This window comes from Silene latifolia, chromosome 11 (assembly GCF_048544455.1).
Source record: "Silene latifolia isolate original U9 population chromosome 11, ASM4854445v1, whole genome shotgun sequence".
In the NCBI taxonomy this organism is placed as follows: Eukaryota; Viridiplantae; Streptophyta; class Magnoliopsida; order Caryophyllales; family Caryophyllaceae; genus Silene; species Silene latifolia.
In genome coordinates this window covers 27,641,583-27,661,318 of record NC_133536.1, presented here as the reverse complement: position 1 = coordinate 27,661,318, position 19,736 = coordinate 27,641,583, and the positions used below count along the sequence as shown (strand labels likewise).

The window sequence follows — 19,736 nt, the reverse complement described above, 5'->3', positions numbered from 1 at the left end:
CTTCATCTTTTTCAATTATTCAATCCAATCATCCTTCTTGCCTTATAATTGTTGGTATATTTCCTTTGTCACTTCTTATTTCCTCTTGTTTTTAGTTGTTGATTTCATTTTCCTTTGTTTATGTTTCTCCCATTTTTGAATATTTGCTTTGCTTGAAGTCAAAGTTACCATCTTTTTGCCTAATTTCATTTTGATTGTGGTTTGATAACTTGGTTATCATCTTTTTGTTGCCAATTGCATGCTTAGTACTAGTAATCAATTAATTATCATGTTCATGGTTAAAGTTGACTCCTTTATTGCTTGTCTTGCTAAATTGACCATGATTAGTGAGTAGTATTTTCACTAGGGTGCGATTAGACCCTAACATGAGTAATTTATCTAATTGAGTTCATTAAATTAGTTGTTGAGGAGGGGTTTTGGGGTTTAAACAAAGGAATGGAATTGTTGTGTCTATTTGGGAGTAATTGTCGGTTTTGACCCTTGTCCACCAACGGGAGTTGGTTAGGTTGGGATTGATTACATTACCCCTTTTTGGTCGTGTGCCGACTTGGGTTGAGCCCGGGAGGGAGAACCCAAGTGGGGTGCCTTTGTTTTTCAGTTTGAAGTTCACCTTCCGGAGAAGGGTAGGGATGACCGGGAGTTTATCGCGGGCTTAAGCCCTTGATCTTGATGAGAGGTGAGCGGAGTGGGCCCACTTTGGTGAGCCTTGAGTCTTGAATCGGGGGAAATCGAGTCATGAGCCCGGGAGGGAGTTGATTCGGTATCACTAGTGTCCCACCATGAGCCCGGGAGGGAGTTGGTGGGCGAATTAGAGGCGTCTCCACCCAATACACTTCCCCCTTAACAACTAGTTTAAGGAACTCATGATTTATTATGAATGTCGGTGGTTTAGTCGCGCCCTAGGCCTTAATTAACTTGAGTAAATCGTATTTAATAGCTTGCTTTCTCGTTCTATAGTTTAATTAGTTTAATTTATTTCTTGTTATTTAGTTTAGTCCTTTATATAATCATTCATCCTTGTTTTATCCGACTTAGCTAAGCATAAGAATTTAACCAATTAGTAATCACCCTTGCTCCTTGTGGTTCGACCTCGACTACCCTACTACATTAGTTGAGTTATTTGTTTGATTGGGGGAGTGCGACAAACCCCACATCAGTGAATATGTCGGCCAAAAAATTACAAATTGAGGAGTACTTTTTAGAGTTCTTGGAAGTGAATGATACATCAGGATTAGGACTTTTTAATGTATTACAAAATGTTTTAAAGTCCCTTGATCTGAATGTTCATGATATAAGGGGTCAAGGTTATGATAACGGCTCCAATATGAAAGGGAAACATCAAGGTGTACAAAAGCGTCTACTAGAAGTAAATCCAAGCGCATTATATATGCCTTGTGCTTGTCATAGTTTGAATCTTGCTCTTAGTGACATGGCACATTCTTGCATTAGAGCTACTTCATTTTTTGGAATTGTTCAACACTTGTATACTTTGTTTTCTAGTTCTACAAAAAGATGGAAAATTTTGCTTGCTAATGTCCCTGAACTTACTTTAAAATGTTTATCTAATACTCGTTGGGAGAGTCGAATTAAAAGTGTTAAAGCTATTAGATTTCAAACTCCACAATTAAGATTGGCTTTGTCTATTTTATATGATTCTTGTATTAATGATGCAAAGTCAAAGAGTGAGGCTGAGTCTTTGTATAATGCACTTGGGAGTTTTGAGTTCTTGCTTGGTATAGTTATTTGGTATGATATTTTGTTTGTTATAAATATGGTAAGCAAGAAATTGCAATCTAAGTCTATGTGTATTGACATCACCATAGAACAAGTCCAAGGTATATTGTCATATTTTGAAAAGTTTAGAGATGAAGGATTCACTTCTAGTATGAACATTGCTAAAAGTATTGCACTTGAGATGGATGTAGAGCCTACACTTCCGACAAAGCGTCATGTTATTAGAAAAAGACATTTTGATGAAACTAATCAAGACGATGAACAAAATAAGTCTCCTGAAGAGTTATTTAAACATGAGTATTTTTTTGTTGTTGTTGATATGGCTATTACTTCTTTAAAAACCAGATTTGAGCAATTAAAAACTTTTGAAAGTATTTTCGGATTTTTGTTTGATTCAAACAAGTTAAAGTCATTGGATGAAAATGAATTAAGAGGACGTTGTGTTACTTTTCACTCTACTTACACGTCCGACGTTGATTTAAATGATCTTTACTCTGAATTGAAAGTGATACAATCTACCTTGCCAAATAAACTAATGTCGGCTACTAAAATTCTTGAGTTTGTTATAAGTGCAGATTGTTATCCTAATGCTTCAATCGCTTATAGAATTTTCTTAACAGTTCCCGTGACAGTGGCTTCCGCGGAAAGAAGTTTTTCAAAGTTGAAATTGATCAAAACCTACTTGAGGTCATCAATGTCACAAGAACGGTTGAATGGTCTTGCAATTTTGTCAATCGAGAAGGAGCTTTTGAAAGACATTGATGTTGATGTAATCATCAACGATTTTGCATCTCAGAATTCTCATAGAACCCGTTTTCTACGATAGAAATATTATGGTCTGTTTTAGTTTTTTTTTATCGTACATTGTATTTTTTATAAAGGGGCCCCGATTCTTAATTTTGCCTAGGGTCCCGAATATTCCAGGACCGGGCCTGAATTCCTGGTGTGGGCAAAAGTACATTGGCATTACAGGTAAGATCCATTTTTGTCACATAAACCTACTTAAGTTGTCTATCTCAGGAGATTTCGTTCAAGTGCTGCGATATTGCATGTTTCACTAATGGAGTTATGTTAGAAATGAAGATGGCTGCACTTATAGCAGAAAGCTGTGACGTTGGAGGAGCAGGGCATATGCTCTACGTATCCGGTGAAGAGGTCAGTGCACTAGAAGCAACACCCCCTTCCATTATTCTAATGTTAAGGCCCTCTTCTTTCTGGCTTTTTAGAGCGAATCGAATCGAATCGAATCTGAATGGAGTGAATCGAATCGAATCGAGCTAAACGAATCGAATGGAGCCGAATCGAATCGAATCGAATCGAATGGAGTCGAATCAATCAATCAATCAATAGAGTTGAAATGAATCGAATCAATCGAATAAAGTCAATTGAAGTGAATTAAACTGAAATAATCATATTAATAATAATAATAATAGTATTCAATATTATTGTTATTATCAACTATAATATATTAATATTCATAGTATAATAGTAATACTAAAATTAATATTTATAAGAAAAAAATTATAATATTATATATGAATAATCATAAATTATAATAATGAAAAAATAGTATTTTTCTACTAATAATATTTTTAATAACAATAATAACTAATAAGGTCATATTAATAATGATATTAGTAAAATAATTGTTTAGAATAAAAACACTTAAGTAAGCGTTGCTCGAATTCAGGTAGTAGCTTGAGTAGTCTTACTTCTAGAGAGAGGAAGTTGTTGGTGAGAAGTTTTTACCATTGATTGGTGAATAATGAGATATTTATAGGTTTTATGTGTACCTCAAATGATGGTTTGGCAAGCACGGTTACCATATTCGCTATGAATACGCCTTACCGATTCGCGATTCGTTTATAGAAAATGTGTTACATGTATTTTCAGTAATCAACTTGATAGAATTTGCTTTTAACGATTTGTGATTCGTAGGGTACCAAGCGAATTTGTAACCATGTTGGCAAGCGTGTTGACTTGTAAGACCCCGTATTGGCAAGTGAGTCAAGTCGGTTCGGTGTGCCTCATTAATAATATTAATAATAAATGTTATGAATTTTAATAATAATACCAATAAATGTTATGAATTTTAATAATAATACCAATAATAATTATAATAACAACGACAACAACAACAACAACAACAACAACAACAACAACAACAATAATAATAATAATAATAATATCAACAACAACAACAACAATAACATTAACATTAACATTAATAACATTATTATTCATTTTAATAATAATATTATTCATCATCATCATCATAATAATAATAATAATAATAATAATAATAGTAATAATAATAAATAAATAAATTATTAACAATATTATTAATTATAATTATAATAATAATAAATAGTAAATAATATTAATATTAAAAAAATAGTATTATTGTTAACAAAATTAATAATAACTATTATTTAAATTAGTAAAGCTGAAATGAGCTGAATTTAATGGAATGATTTGAATCGAATCGAATGAATCAATCGAATCGAATGGAGTGAATCGAATCGAATCGAATCGAATGGAGTGAATCAATCGAATCGAAATGAATCGAATCGAATAGAAATTTGAATTTGAATCAAATGGGTGAAAATAAGCCGAAAGAAGAACAGGGCCTTAGTGCTCTGCTAAATACTCCCTCCATTCAACTCCACTTTGCAGGTTTCTCATTTGCACACTATTCACAAGCGGACATTCAACTTTAATTTTCTCTCGATACATAAGTTAAAATATATTCATGTGGGATCTTATTTGATTCGTCTTTTAGAGTACATTAAAAATATCTAATTTTTATAATTTTTGCAAATACGTAGCTAAAGATATTTACCGCGTAAAACTCGCGTTGGCAAACGTGATAAAGTAAACATGTAAAGTGGAATTGAATGGAGGGAGTATTAGAGAACAGAGAACACCTATTATGCTGGGGGACAATAATATCTCCCATCTCGGGAAAAGGCCAAATGATATACTCCCTCTGTCCCGGTCATTTGTTGTCCTTTTCTATTTTGAGGTGTCTTAGTCATTTGTTGTCCTTTCTATTTTAAGAATGAATTTGATGAGTAATTTGATCATTCACACTCAATTCATTCCACTTGTCATTTAGTAATTGGTCCCCTCCTCTTTTCTTGGGCTTTGTGCCAAAACCAAAGGACAACAAATGACCGGGACGGAGGGAGTACTTGAAAGCAAGTGAAGGGTACAAGACAAGGTGGGTAGTACTTTCTAGCTCACATAATATCAATAAGAGCATCTGCAATGGTAAGCTAGTTGATACTAGCTTACCTTTGCCACATCAACTTTTTAAGCCACAACAATTTCAAGCTACAATTTGCTCCAATGGTTAAACTAATTTACTAGTAGCTTAATTGAACCCACTTAACACACCCACTATTTTTCTATTGGTTACATTCTTCTTGTAGGACCATTTGAGCTACTAGCTCCATGGAGCTACTAGCTCAATTTAAGGTAGTTTATGTAGAGTGCTCCAATGGTTGAACAAGTAGCTTGAAATCTTTTTTATTTGCAAGCAAGTCCTTTTAGGTAACCATTGGAGATGCTCTAACGAACTTGACTAAAAAGAGAGTGAATGTTTGGTGCAAAAATGAGTAAGGGATATTCATGGCATTAAACCTGGGTTTCAATCTTGATCTTAGGATCGAACGCCACAACTTAAAAATGCGGTGATATATTTCCTTAATATGAAGTCATGCTGTCACGGTAATCTTCAAGACTTTTAGAACTGGTCTTGATGCGGTGCTGCAGCTCTGAATGATTACTATGGAAATTTTATCTTTGATTCTATTCAGTAGTCATGATTCATGAAGAGTTTGGATATTGAAAATAGATAAAACCACGCATACAGATTTAGTAAGAAATTTGGTTTACCTCCCAGGGAACATTAGTTGCCAATATGTGGAAGGTGTAACAGGCGAGAATATACTTTGCAGTACACTTGGTCACTAGATAGAGAAAGCTTAGTGATTTTCTGGATTATATCAATGGTTTTTCTCTACAGGCATCCAAGAAGCTAGTTAAAACCTATTGAAGCTACGAGAAACTGCATATAAGCTTAAAAACCTCTGTTTTGAGAATGAGCACAATGTTAGGCAAAGTCATTCGACGACCTTACAATGTGCAAAATAGTTGACTCAAATAGTAATGGTGTTGGGTGTGTTCCCCTCATTAGCTGGATTACTATCCAGAAGCCTAAGAGCATGGGTGGTTTAGGCGTTGGCGACTTACAGATTAGAAATGCAAGCTTATTGTTTAAATGGTGGTGGCGCTTTTCTTTGGAGCACCAATCCCTGTGGAAAAAGATTATTTGTTCAATCCATGAGCTGAATCCAGAGAGTGTATTCAGGTGTGGGAGCAACGTGGCGCGATATGGAGTATGGAAGAGTATATGTGCAGTGAATAAATGGGATGTTCATGTGGAGAAAATTACACACCAAGGAATCAAATTAAAAGTAGGGAATGGGATCTTAGCTAGTTTTTGGGAAGATAGGTGGATTGGCATGTGCCCTCTCAGAGAAGGATTTCCTAGGCTCTATTCGCTATCTCTACAAAAAGTCGACCAAGGTAGCGATATGGGAAGTTGGATTGAAGAGACATGGGTGTGGAATCTCCTTTGGCGAAGAAACTTGTTTGATTGGGAAGTCCCTCTTCTTGTGACTTAATGACAATAATTGCGGAGTTCCGGCCCAAGAAGAGAAAAGGAAGACCATTACTCTTGGTCTTTTGACAAAGCAGGTATGTTCACTACCAAGTCTTTCGTGGATGCATTCTATAACATGAAATATAACTCTGAGGACCATAAACAATGGTTCCCCCTTGTGTGGAAAAACCTTGCTCCCCCAAGATATGAAGTGCTTCTTTGGGCAATACTATGGAAAAGGGTGGCGACAAAAGATAGGGTACTCAAATGGAAGGCATTAACACCTGAGGAGTCGTTGTGTACATTTTGTGGTGAGGTTTTGGAGACTGTTAATCATGTTTTTCTACATTGTCGTTTCTCATGGAATATTTGGAATGAGATTTGTGCTGAATGGGGAATGATGTGGGTATGTCCATTGGAAATTGATGACGCCTTTCTACTTTGGCATGGGGCACATCTAGCGGGTTTTGAGAAGCAAATTTGGGATACTTTTTTCATTGCCGTGGTCACTATTATTTGGGAGGTAAGGAATGCGGCCGTCTTCGAACTCAAAGACCCGTCCTGGTCTAGTATGCGGGATTTGGTGGTATTACGAGTCGGGTTGTGGAGCAAGGCTTGGAAGGAAAATATACCGTATTCTTTAGAAAAAATGGTTGACCAATTGGAAAGCAATAAGATCGTGGATGGAGAAGTGGAGGCCAAAAGGCAGATAGTTTATGATAGTTTTGATTATTTGTGTGTTGGTTGTCTGTTGCTTTATGGTGGTTTGTTGTTTTGAGACTGCTTTGTTGCTTGTTGTTCTTCTTGGACCCTACTCGCTGTAGGTCTTTTGGGTTTTACCCCTAATCAAAAAAAAAAGTTGACTCAAATTATCCTGAAAAGAAAGGAGATTCTTTAGCGTATATGAACGAGAATTTAATTGCTGGTCCAACTTGTTTAAAATTTTAATTATTGGTGTTTGTTTTGAACAGTTTCTTCACAATACGTTCTACTCCCTCCGATCCAGACCAAAGGTAACATGGGAAAAAATGGAGTATTTAAGAAAAGGTGGAAAAAGTAAGGGTAAAGAGGGAAAAAATAGGTGGGCCATGTAATTTTGTGTTTAATTGTATGTTGGTAGGTGGGGTATGTAATGGCATTTTGTGTAAATATCAAATGAGTATAAGGATAATTTGGTAATGTTGTGGGCCAAATAAGGAATGTTACCTTTGGTGTGGATCGTCCGTTTATAGTAAGTGTTACCTTTGGTCTGGATCGAAGGGAATATTAGATTACCTTTCATTTTATGGATTCCAATCGTTGACGGCATCTCTGACTTTGATTTTGTTTTGTTTATTTGGGAATTGTTAATGACATTGTGAAGCCTTCTCGGTTTTGATTGGTTGAACCCAATAGTGACAAGATGCTAATTATATTTTCTTCTCTAGAGTGTTAAGCAAATTAGAAATAGAGCAGATCAGCTGAGCATCGATACAGAGGACCTTTTCCTTTATTCAAGCACTGTTATTGAGGTTGGTTAGCACTAACTGTCTCTGTATTTAGTTGCTTATTTCTCAGGGCTCGCTTGGAATGAGAGTAATTATTAAGGGAGTAATAGAGCTAAATGAACTAAAAAATGGAGGAAAGGGATGAGGATGAGAGATAGAAATGGATAGAAATGGGGAAATATAGTGTAATAGTTCCTCCATTAGGGGAGTAATAATTACTTGAGGGGGAGGTAGGTAACAATTACTCCCCTAATAGAGGAACTATTAACCACAAAATAGAAAACTTCGCTCAAAAGAGTCATCCCACACTCTGACTCGTCAGACATGACATCGTGTCGGAGAGTCAAAGTAACACAGAAATGTGCATTGAGAAACCTATGAAGGCCATGAATCCATGATTTTCCATTGATTGGTAGTGGTGGAGATTGATCTTACAAGACAATTGGAATTCTTGACTCTTCTCACCACAAGGACCTGCAAATTTCTCTTCATTTGCAGATTCAAAATTCTCCGAGTTTTTGGATTTAAAATCAAAATTAGCAAACTAGATGAGATCTATTGATAGGTTGGATGGATGTTTAGTTGTTAAGTTCTGTCACTCTATTATGTGCATCCAGTGTTTATGGCGTTTCTTCCTGCAAGTGCTGTCAAAATACTTGTTTATTGTTCACAATGTGAATGTCATGACCATTTCATGCAGCGCCACTTAATGTCTGGTGATGACAAGAATATTAAATGCATCAACTAGACATTAGATCTTCTGCTCCCTAAACTTCTCATTATTCTGAGAAATTATGTTGGTAGGTCTCTTATTCTGTTTTCTTTTTTGCACATAACCCATTTATTGCGTGATCCTGCAGGGAGAAAAGCACCCATCACATCGCATCGCTTGCTTCATTCTGTTAAAAACCGTTTTGGCTCTACTGATGAGGTAATATGTCATTTGTATTTTTTGGACCTCACCTAATTCTTCTGATTTCTAATTGTTCAGAATTTTACTAGTCTAGATCCAGCGCAGTAAAGCGTGATATATACAGAAGTTTTAAATTTTAATGTGTTACTTCTAAAATTTAAATTGACAGTTCAATAATTTTCATATTTCACCTTTAATGTATTTTAATGAAAATATTTTGTATACTTCAAAGTCAATGATTTCAATTTATCGATTTTATCAAATTACTATAATGAATTACTTTTTTGTCACGAAATTAGTAATAACCGTTTATAGTTTAGTTTTGTACATAAGTATGCGTCAAAGCATTTGTTGTGCGGAAGCGTGAATATCCCGTGTTGGGCCTCTGCTGCATCGGTGTCCACTGTCCATAATAGTACGATATTGTCCGCTTTGGGCCAAGCCCTCACAGATTTACTCTTGGGCTCCTTCCCAAAAGGCCTCATACTATTATATTTAGTAGATACTTATAAAGATGATCTTCCATCTTTATTCTACCGATGTGGGACATGAGTTTGCACCCTAACAATCCTCCCCTCAAACCAAGGACCATCATCTTGACTCGGACCTTGACCTCCATGGAGAACTCCCCACACCATGCAGCCCCATCACCTAGACAGGTGCATCACCAAGTCTTGATAACCTCCCCTTAAACGACACACTATGTGTCTCACGGGGCTTGTGCTACACTTGCGTACCAAACTCCTCTGCATCCAATATACCCTGGACTGGGTCCGAATCCACCGCCTCAGCACGTCACACCGGACCGCCTTTTTTTTTTGGACTTACCATGGACCGCTTTTTGTTGCCTCCATTAAGCCTCAGCCCACCACCATCGGGTCGCTGACGGTCTTCTCTTGGACGGCCTGCCGTCTCAACGCCGTGAGACCATGTCGCTTCTCGCAAACATATTAGCTCTCCCTCGAGCTATAGGAGTTCCACGCCTTATAGTGTACGTCCACCTTTTCAAGTCTTGATCCTGATGAATCTCCGTGTCTAGACTCTAGCCCAAGTAGAACCTTGGGCTCTGATACCACTTGTTGTGCGGAAGCGATACGGAGTAGATGCAAAAATAAAAGACACAAAGATTTAACGTGGTTCACTATCAATGCGATAGCTACATCCACCAGGGCGAGGGAGAATAATTCACTATGTCGGGAGAATTACAGATTACAAAAGATGAGCACAGAGTTTTTCTAGATCTGCCTCTTAAAACTCTCTATATGTTTGCCTCACAAATCTCTCCTTAAAGAATAGCTAGGTTAGGATAGTGTTTATATATTAAACTACCCTAACAAAGACTAATACAATTAGGAAATTAAATAAACAAAATTATCAAATAAACCAAACTCGGAAATCTACGCACCCTAACAGCATTCTCTATTGATAGCACAAATCAAAGATTTAGCCATCTATATATCTATATCCGCGAAAGTAGTAATTAAGCCCCTTAACTTTATTCAATTGTGAAATTAGGCCCCATAAGTTTCAATTGGAGCAATTAAGCCCCTTAAGTTTCACCAAAAGTGAAATTCAACCCCATTTTTAATATTTTCACAAAAATTTAATTAAAAACATTTTATATTAGTATTAAATAATTTATAATATCATAAAAATTACTAATTGTAACTTTACAAAATAATTCATAATTTATTAATCATTAAAGAACACTTTTACATACATATTTAGTAAATTGTTTATAACTTATATAGTATTCATAGATATATAATAAATTGTCTATATACTATAAAATTAAAAAAAAAAATTCTCAATATTTAATATAAATATAAAAGTTTTTAAATAATAAAAAAAATATTCTATAATTGATAAATTGTATTAAATGTGATTTTAATATAAGAATTTGGTGAAAATTCTAGAAATGGGGTTGAATTTCACTTTTGGTGAAACTTAAGGGGCTTAATTGCTCCAATTGAAACTTATGGGGTCTAATTTCACAATTGAACAAAGTTAAGGGGCTTAATTACCACTTTCGCGTATCTATATCTATCTATATATAAGTATAATAGAAGAACCACTAAATACTCAACTATACACGTGTCACTCCTACATAAAAAATTTTCCCGATCACTACCAAGGCATCTAACTATCTAAGCATCAAACCCTAAAATGTGTAAACCGACATGTGTTTAACAGCCACCACTACTCCCCCATATTCTCTGTCTCTATTCCTCACTAATCTTTTCCTGCCTTTTTCTGTTGATTTTCTCACTCATTTTCGAAAACTAACAACTCCGGCATACTGTATGATCCATGTAAGATTGAAGAGGAATCTAATGGTGGGGAGATGGAGTTTCAAGTTAACTGCATCACTTAGCTTCAGATGATTCAATTTTTACCTGTTTTAAAGAATAATTGGATTGGATTTTAATATAGAAAATTCATGATTCTATCTTTTAAATTGTTGTGTTTTACTGATCTAGGATGAATCTAATAGAGTGAATCGCGCTGCGATTGAGCTCCAAGTTCATTGCATCATTCACCTCGGTATGTTTCGTTATTCCTATCAATTGCCTTTTAATTGAATATTGATTTATCATGGATTCTGATTTTTCAATTTTATTGATTACCATATGTCTGTTATCTTTGGGATTACATTTCTGTAATTTGATAAGACGAAATATGCTAATTCATTTGTTCATAGGTTTTGTTGGATACAATTATTTGGAATGAAAGGGAAGGTAAGGAGACAATTTCCATTATTTGGATAGCAGAATAGGGTGGAGGGAGTTAGACGGGATGGAAAATGGATCTTTCCATCTCCCTCCTCCAAGCCAAAATGTTTCCCCTCAAACATTGGAAATATTTTGGAGGGAAAACTCCGATCTACTATTCCACCTCCCCTTCCCTTCCCTCCTTCCCCCTCCTACCCCTTCCCTCCATTTTTGCTATCCAAACAAAGATTCACCCCAGTTGTAGTCTACCTTAGTTTTACCATTTAGTCCTGAAACATATTTTGGTTAACAAGATAGTTAATAATATAGTGGATTAGATTGAAGAGAGCTTTCTTTTCTGTTGATTTGTTGCTACACATTTCTTTTCCTTGCCCAATGCTCAAACAAGTTTGTTTTATTTGCAGACATGGTAATCAAATGGGTCATCTAGATTAGTTCGAACTAAGCTCAAATTTGAGCAGCACTTAAATATTACTGGAGTCATCAAGGAATCACGACTACATAAACTATAGCATTATGCGATCAGCCGCCCCAAAAAGCATGTTGAACCAATCGAGCTGGTCAAGAGGAGCCAAAGGGGGATTTCATCTTAGAGAATTTGCCTGATTGAAAATTGAAACGTTCGTTTCATGGTGCTTAATCTAGAGAATTTGTTTGATTGTAACATGAAACTTGGGTCTCATGGTGCTAAAGTTAATTACCGTGTTGCTGTCAAATTGACTATTCATAGTTTAAATGACTTGGTAATCCTTAGCACAATGGAGATCTTATGCATATATTCGATTAAACTCAATAAAATACATTTGTTTGTTATCCTTTTGTTTTATCGGATCACTCATATCTCATGGAGTATTTTCATTTGTTTAGAAGTTTTTATGTTTTTACGATGGAGTGACTCTTCTTATACCTGGAAATATTGTGCAAAGGGGATCTGTCCTATGCCAAATAGTTGTACCAAAGTAGTTGATAGTTAAATTTGTGTACTAGCAGTTGTTGATTATACATCGTCAAGTAAATGTGCTAATGTTGCCTTTTTACGCTGAATCTCACAATCTGAAGTTACTGTTAATCATCCAATTTTTGATTTCAAGAATTACTCTACTAATGGACATAATAATGCTACCTTCCAATGGTTTTCTTGATTTTGCCTACCTGATGAAAAGAAATGCTTAGCTACATACTCATTTAATCCATTGCTAGCTTTTTTGACAATAAGTTTCCCTTAATACGGTATTATCTGTGTTAAGCCTACAACGGATCACAAATTCTCATTGAAGACATGACATATCCGTCACAAGCTAAAGACGGATACCATTTTACCTCATAATGTACCCACTTTTTCTCTCTCTGCAACACTATTCATGTGGTCCCCTTTCTCCACTAACCCATTTTGTTACCATTTTATCTCACAAAATATCCGTCACAAATGGTAACCCGTCACAAGGGAGACCAATTGACAACGGATAAACTACATTCTACTTGTGTATATAAGAGCATAGGAAAAAGCAAAATATTTGTCTTATATATGAGTGGTATGATACGGGTTAAGATGAATATTAATGTCTTAAATAAGAATTTGAGTTTTGGATGATGTACCAATTGTTATATATCAATATGTCTTGATCTACTAAATAATTGTTTATTAATGCAATATATGATAGTATATACATATATTGAAATTATTGAAATTGTTTATTACTCCCTCCGTCCCGTTCATTTGTTGTCCTTTTCCATTTTGGGGTGTCTCAGTCATTTGTTGTCCTTTCTATTTTAAGATTGAATTTGATGAGTAATTTGATCATTTACACCAAATTTATTCCACTTGTCATTTAGTCATTGGCCCTCTCCCCTTTCCTTGGTCTTTGTGCCAAAACCAAAGGACAACAAATGACCGGGACGGAGGGAGTAATTGTTATAGAATTATTGAAATTGTACTTGACGAGTCTATGGAATATGAATCCTTAATATGAGATGTATATAATCAAACTAATACAAGGCTTTTAACTATAACAATTCAATTCTTTTTATATATTATTTATATATGTCCGTGCAATTTTGCACGGGTCCTAAACTAGTTTGTAGTTTATAATTTGATACCTATTTTAGTATGTTAGTTTAATTAAAGGAGTATGATTTAGAGTTTATTGAAACTATTATAGTTTGATAAAAAAGACTATTATTTTAATTAAATGATTTGTTTAATGAAAGAAATATTTATGGGAAAATGCACGCGGTGCCCTTCAACTTTGATGTTTTGTCCGAAATACCCAATTTTTTGATCCAGAGAATTTTAAGAGGCTATAACTCGTGTTTACGTGCTCAGAAAGTGATGATTTTTGTTTTTCAAATTGATTATCTTTTCGAGATCTACGACTTGAAAAAAAAAATTGTTGAGTTTGGAATTCGTGAGCAAGAGATATGGTCACTCAAAGTTTGTTCGGTAAAAAAACTGTGACGTACAAAAACTCCTAGTCACGGGATCCAAATACGATAATTTTTTTTTCTAATCGTAGTTCTCGGAAAGATAATCGATTTGAAAAAAAAAATTATCATTTTCTGAACTCGTAGACACGAGTTATAGCCTCTTAAAGTTTTCCAAAACATAAAATTGGGTATTTCGGGCAAAAATCGAACTTCAAGGGCACCACGTGCATTTTCCCAATATTTATTTCCATATTTATGTCGGTGCACTTTGGAGAGATTTTTTTTCAAAATGCCTATTCTTTTAGTAAATAGGGATGAATTCTTGTGAAGCTTTAGGTGGTTGTATTATCCATGTGCAACTCTCATACAAACTACAAAACTAATCAATCCATTCTCGTGATGTTTTTTGGTGAAATGAAGAATCCCTGAAGTGATTGTTGTTGTCATATGGTCATTCTCAACCATGAATCTTTACTTAGACATTAGTCCCTTCATTCCAGTAGTGTTGTGCAACTCTTTTCCTTACCCAAAAGAGAAAGGGCACAATTAATTTGGGAAAAAATGAGAGGGAGAAGGGGACAACAAAATTGGAATAGAGGGCTGATCTGACCCAAAACAACCCAAATCGAATTGGCCTATACCGTAGGCGTAAATGACTTGATAGTAGCTTGCCCGAAATAAATGGATTTTGTAATGATTCGTCCTTCAGATCTATCTTAAAGGCTTAAATGGCCTTGCATCTCTTTCTTAACCCCATCCACTTTTTGAGGAGAGGGTAAAAATCATTGTTGATTGATCTAATATTTCTGCTGTATATTTTCCATTGGTTCACACGGTTTAACTTTGTGGATATTCATTGCAAATACTTTCATATGGCTAAATGAGTAAATGCTGGAATACTTATCGATAAAATGTCAATCAGATTGTAGGCAAAAGTAGCAGTGTGATCCCGTGTCGTGAACGGTAGCTTGTTAACGTCTATATGTTAAACTTGAGATACATGCGGGGCTCTCTTAATTTATTCTACTCGTTTTTATTTTAAGTACTTTTTTTCCCTTCCAGGCGCAACAATGTCAATGTGTTTGATATGCTTCTCCTAGTTTTCTTGATTGAGCTCTTCCCTGAGTATAACTTCATTGCAATAAATGGTACGAAGTTTTATTTTTACAAAGAATTCTGAATGATTATGAAATTTATTGGAGGTTCCTTGGTGAAATTCAGCTTTATTGTTTTCCTTTCATGTTATTGATTGGATCGGTACTCAGAGCACTTATACCCTACAACAAGATGAGCTGCTTGATTATTCACAATTCACTCCTGGTTACAGCTGGGAGTTTTTGAAATGTCAGAATCTGGATTAGAAGCTGTCTCAAATCCTAGTGAGATGTTTTTAAGTGAAGAACATTCAGATTCAGAGAACTTAGTTGGGCTTGCTGTCGCTGTAATTATTGATGGGTCTCTATCATTTCTTGTTAAAGTTCAGGTAATTTACAGATTTGGTCATGGTACTAAATATTGCCCGCAACACCCAAGCGCGATTAAGTTATCAAGGTTTTGAAGGTTACTCTGACCACATTTTGAGGCGGTATCAACCACATTTATCAAGAACAACCGAGATTAGGCCTCAATGACATAATCCAAATCAAGTCTCTAACCAAGATTTAATACCATGGATCTAAGTGTGGCGTGCAGCCTTGGGCCAATCAAATTATCGAACATATTTGATTGACCGCATCCTGACTCCTCAACTTTATGGTTGTAATCTTGTCACGCAACACTCAAGGATGACTACAGAATCCTCAATGGATAGTTGGCAGTTCTTTTAGTGGATGCACAAAGAAGTCTTGTATTTTAAGACTTGTTGTCTCATTCAGATTCAATTTCACTTTAAATAGCTTCGCTATTTCATATATCTGATTAAATATCTGATCTGAGGACATGTCCTCTATGTCGTCATTTTTGGGGACAGTCTCCTCCCCGTGTCTCAACGCTTGTGTCATGACAAGTCCATCACTTGGATACGTTCATACTTACCCGTGTCCAATACCCATACACGAGTCCGACCGCCAATAACATAAGCCTGCATCATATATTCATATCTGTAGAAGCATAGCCTTCTTTTGTCTATTCAGGAAGGATACACCATTTGTGTCATTTGTATTTCCAATAACTGAGTTGCTGTTTGGTCTTATGACTTTAACTTGTAGGCTTTATGTGTTTCCAGACCCGGTGTTAGTAGGCTTGCTAATGGTGTTCAACTAAGCAGAGCTGGTTTAATTCTTTCGGTACGTCCTTGATCAACATCTTAATTAAAATGTAATAAGAGTATATGAGTTGTTCATTTCTTCATTTGGTTCTTGTGTATGTATGCTGTATCGCCTGCATGTGCAGCTTTTGACTTTCGGTTTTGCATTTGGATGTTGTTTGGGTTGAGTTAGGAATTACTCTGTACCTCCTAGACTCGAAAGGTTTTGATCATACATATCTGTTGATGGGGGGTTTAATCATTAGTCAAGGACCTCAACTGATTGATGTTTTGTTCTTTTACTTGCAGGTTCTTAAGAATCAACTGGGACTAAAGCTTGACGATCATGTAATCATTCTTTGCTTATTGCTTTGTGTTCGTATGTTCTCTTCTATAGTGTTGAGTATATTTTTTGTACTGTACTTTCTGATAGGTTCTAAAGTCAGCTTCACATCTATTATTAGAGTGATTTTTTGAGAGTAAGGGTCCGTTTGGATTGAAGGAATTGGAGAGAAGGGGAGGGGAGGGATTTAATTTCCTTTGTTTGGATAAAAAAATATGGGAGAAAGGAAATGGAAGGGGAGAGAAATGAGATGACTTATTTTCCTACTATAGAACAAATTTTAGTCTTTCCAAGGGTGGCAAGATTTGGAAAGAAAACATTATTTGGACTCTAATTATACCACCAACATCCTTCAATCCTCCATCCATTCTTCATCTGCCTCCTTCCTCCCCTTCCATTTCCCTTCATAATTTTTGTTATCCAAACACCCAAATCCCATTTGCCCTCCCCTTCTCTCCCCTCCCTTCATCTCCCCCTCCCCTCCCTTTCCCTCCTAAAATTGTATCCAAATGGGATGTGGGTGTTTGGATAACAAAAATTATGAAGGGAAATGGAAGGGGAGGAAGGAGGGAGATGAAGAATAGATGGAGTATTGAAGGATGTTGGTGGTATAATTAGAGTCCAAATAATATTTTCTTTCCAAATCTTGTCACCCTTGGAAAGATTATAGTTTGTTCTATAGGAGGGAAAATAAGTCCTCTCATTTCTCTCCCCTTCCATTTCCTTTCTCCCATATTTTTTATTCAAACAAAGGAAATTAAATCCCTCCCTTTCTCTCCCCTCCCCTTCTCTCCATTTCCTTCAATCCAAACGGACCCTAAGGTTCTGTACATTAGGCTCTGATGTTGTTGTTGTCGTTGTTGGTGGTGGTGTTTTGCAGAGCATTTTCCTGAACGTAATAAGTGGGATTTCTCTGACGGAGACTTCTGGAGATCTTGCTGTTGCAGTGGCAATTTGTAGCAGGCATGTCATCACTTCTTGTCAACGCATTCCTTTTAAGGCAGAATCAAAACTTTTTTTTTTGAAGTAGCAGTCGGTTTACCAATTACTTTGCTTCTTACTTCTTACTAAGTAATTTTGGTGTTGTGATGAACCATGGTGTTTTTCTGTAATGCTAGTTATAATCTTGTTTTCATTTGATTGTTAAATAACATTTTCTCAAACTGTTCCATCTCCAGCTTCTTAGAGTTCCCTCTTCCTAATCGTGTGGCATTTATCGGAGAAATTGGCCTTGGTGGCGAGCTTCTAATGGTAAGCATCTCCAGTTTAATATTCTTTATTATACATTAAGGAAAGCTACTTACGCATAATGTCACTATTTGGGAGGTCACTTGCATTTCCGTATACAATGGAGCTAATTCCTCCTGTCTCATAATTTTTGTTGTCGAGGGTGTGTTTGGTTTTAAATCATCAAACTTAATCGCAGGTTCCAAGAATAAAAAAGAGAGTTATTATATTGGCGAAACTTGGATATAAGAAGTGTGTTGTTCCCGAATCAGCTGAAAAAGCTCTAGGAGCCATTAGCTCTGAAATTCAGATAATCGGCTGCAAGAATTTGAAAGAAGTCATTGATAAGGTTTTCAGGAGACTAGATTGACTACATACATCAAGAGACGAGACATACTCAATTTCACCATTGTATCTCACCGTATAGTACTTGTAAATTGTACTATTAGGTTAACATATACTCCCTCCGATCCAGACAAATGGTAACATAGGGAAAAAGTGGTTATTTAAGAAAATGTGGAAAAGTAAGGGGTAAAGTAGAAAAGTTTGATTGGGCCACATGAGTTTAGGTGGATTAAATAAATAGTTGGTGAGTGGGTGAGTGGATGATAAAGTTGTAAATAGGTAGTGGATGTAAGGGTAATTTAGTCCTTTTTCATGCCAAATATGGTACGTTACCATTGGTGTGGTTCATCCATTTTAAGTAAGTGTTACCATCTGTCTAGATCGGAGGGAGTATAAATATATGAGTAAGTATGCCTTGATGTATCTCAGTTCTCAAGCTATGAACCGAAGCTTTCGATTTATTGAGCATAGAAAGATAGGAGCAAGGAAGGCTGGCCCTTGCCAGTATTTCAATGTTGGAAATGTTTGGTCAGAAAATATCAAGAATTCTTTTGGGCCATTCCAACTACATTTTGGAATTTCTGTTACCATATTTTGAAGTTTTGCTGATAATTTGTCATTTATATTTATGCACCGTGAATGAATCAAATCAAAAGAAAATTATGAGACCCTTCTGAGAGTAGTAGTTGCCAAAATAACCGTTTTATAATTCTCATGTCATCAAAAGAAAATTATGAGACCCTTATGGTACAACTGGATGTATAATTCTATTTGTGCATGTTAAGGTATGATCGTCTTTAGTTCATATGTTTATTAATTGTCTCCCCATAATTAGCAATAAGTCTCTCTTAAAATAGATATTCCGTCTTAAGATTAAAACGGGTTAATTCACATATATGAAATCAATCGCCCTTTTCACCTTGGCATACTCTCAAGTCAAAACTCCGACGAGGATTTGAAGTGAGACTATTTTCAAACCCCTATACCGGGCCGGCTTCGATCCACAATATTAAACCTGGCCTGCCCCATACCCGGACCTGCCCTTGACCCGACATAGGCCCACTCAAAGCCCGCCTCTCGAGTCACTTATTACCCGACCTATATGTAGCTCGTCCCAACCCGTCCTTATCTCGGGACGGTTCCAGGCAACCCGTCCAAGCTCGACCCGCCCTCGGGTCAACTCGGCCTCCCCTGCCCGTTTGACCATCCCTAGTGGGAACAACCACTACCTCGTTATACTTGCAAGTTGCAACTACTGTGGACATAAAATATAATTAGAGTTGGCAAAATTGACCGTACCCGACACCCGAACTCAAGACCCCATCCCGAATTAATCCGACACAATATAATCTGACCCGAATATTTATTGTTCCAAACTAATTATTTATACACAAATAACTTGTTAATAGTTGGCCGAAAATAATCAAACCCGAAAAGACCTGATTTATTGTTCCAAACTAATAATAATATTAGTAATAGTGTTAATTTTTTTTAGTGTGAATTTTATTGATTTTAATAACTATAATATTCAAAATGATAACAATAATGAGGATGATTATTTTTCTATCTATGAAAGTTGTGCGCATCCCTTAATAATAATAATAATAATAATAATAA

General features: G+C 35.9%; 2 protein-coding genes and 1 long non-coding RNA gene across 3 annotated transcripts; all 3 read left to right on the top strand.

The window, feature by feature from the left end:
• Nucleotides 1–6,539: 6,539 nt before the first annotated feature.
• Nucleotides 6,540–7,181, top strand: LOC141613160 (uncharacterized). The gene has a single exon (XM_074431899.1). It carries the CDS (start codon nucleotides 6,540–6,542, stop codon nucleotides 7,179–7,181), a length of 642 nt encoding a protein of 213 aa, XP_074288000.1.
• Nucleotides 7,182–10,904: 3,723 nt separating this feature from the next.
• LOC141613957 (uncharacterized) lies at nucleotides 10,905–12,348 on the top strand. The gene is made up of 2 exons (XR_012529296.1): nucleotides 10,905–11,347; nucleotides 11,940–12,348. It is a non-coding gene; the product is annotated as an uncharacterized LOC141613957 (long non-coding RNA).
• Nucleotides 12,349–15,957: 3,609 nt separating this feature from the next.
• Nucleotides 15,958–18,779, top strand: LOC141613159 (uncharacterized). Its single transcript, XM_074431898.1, has 6 exons — nucleotides 15,958–15,981; nucleotides 16,167–16,244; nucleotides 16,514–16,552; nucleotides 17,428–17,510; nucleotides 17,726–17,798; nucleotides 17,974–18,779. Exons 1-6 carry the CDS (start codon nucleotides 15,958–15,960, stop codon nucleotides 18,142–18,144), a joined length of 468 nt encoding a protein of 155 aa, XP_074287999.1. The 3' UTR covers nucleotides 18,145–18,779.
• The last annotated feature ends 957 nt before the right edge of the window (nucleotides 18,780–19,736 follow it).

What these genes read in the sequence shown, in the direction of transcription:
- LOC141613160 (XM_074431899.1), top strand. Translation starts at nt 6,540, where the DNA reads ATGAAATATAACTCTGAGGACCATAAACAATGGTTCCCCCTTGTGTGG.
- LOC141613159 (XM_074431898.1), top strand. Translation starts at nt 15,958, where the DNA reads ATGACAAGTCCATCACTTGGATAC. An exon ending in GACTAAAGCTTGACGATCAT is followed by an intron (nt 16,553 to 17,427) that starts GTAATCATTCTT and finishes GGTGTTTTGCAG; the next exon opens with AGCATTTTCCTGAACGTAAT. An exon ending in TTGGTGGCGAGCTTCTAATG is followed by an intron (nt 17,799 to 17,973) that starts GTAAGCATCTCC and finishes ACTTAATCGCAG; the next exon opens with GTTCCAAGAATAAAAAAGAG.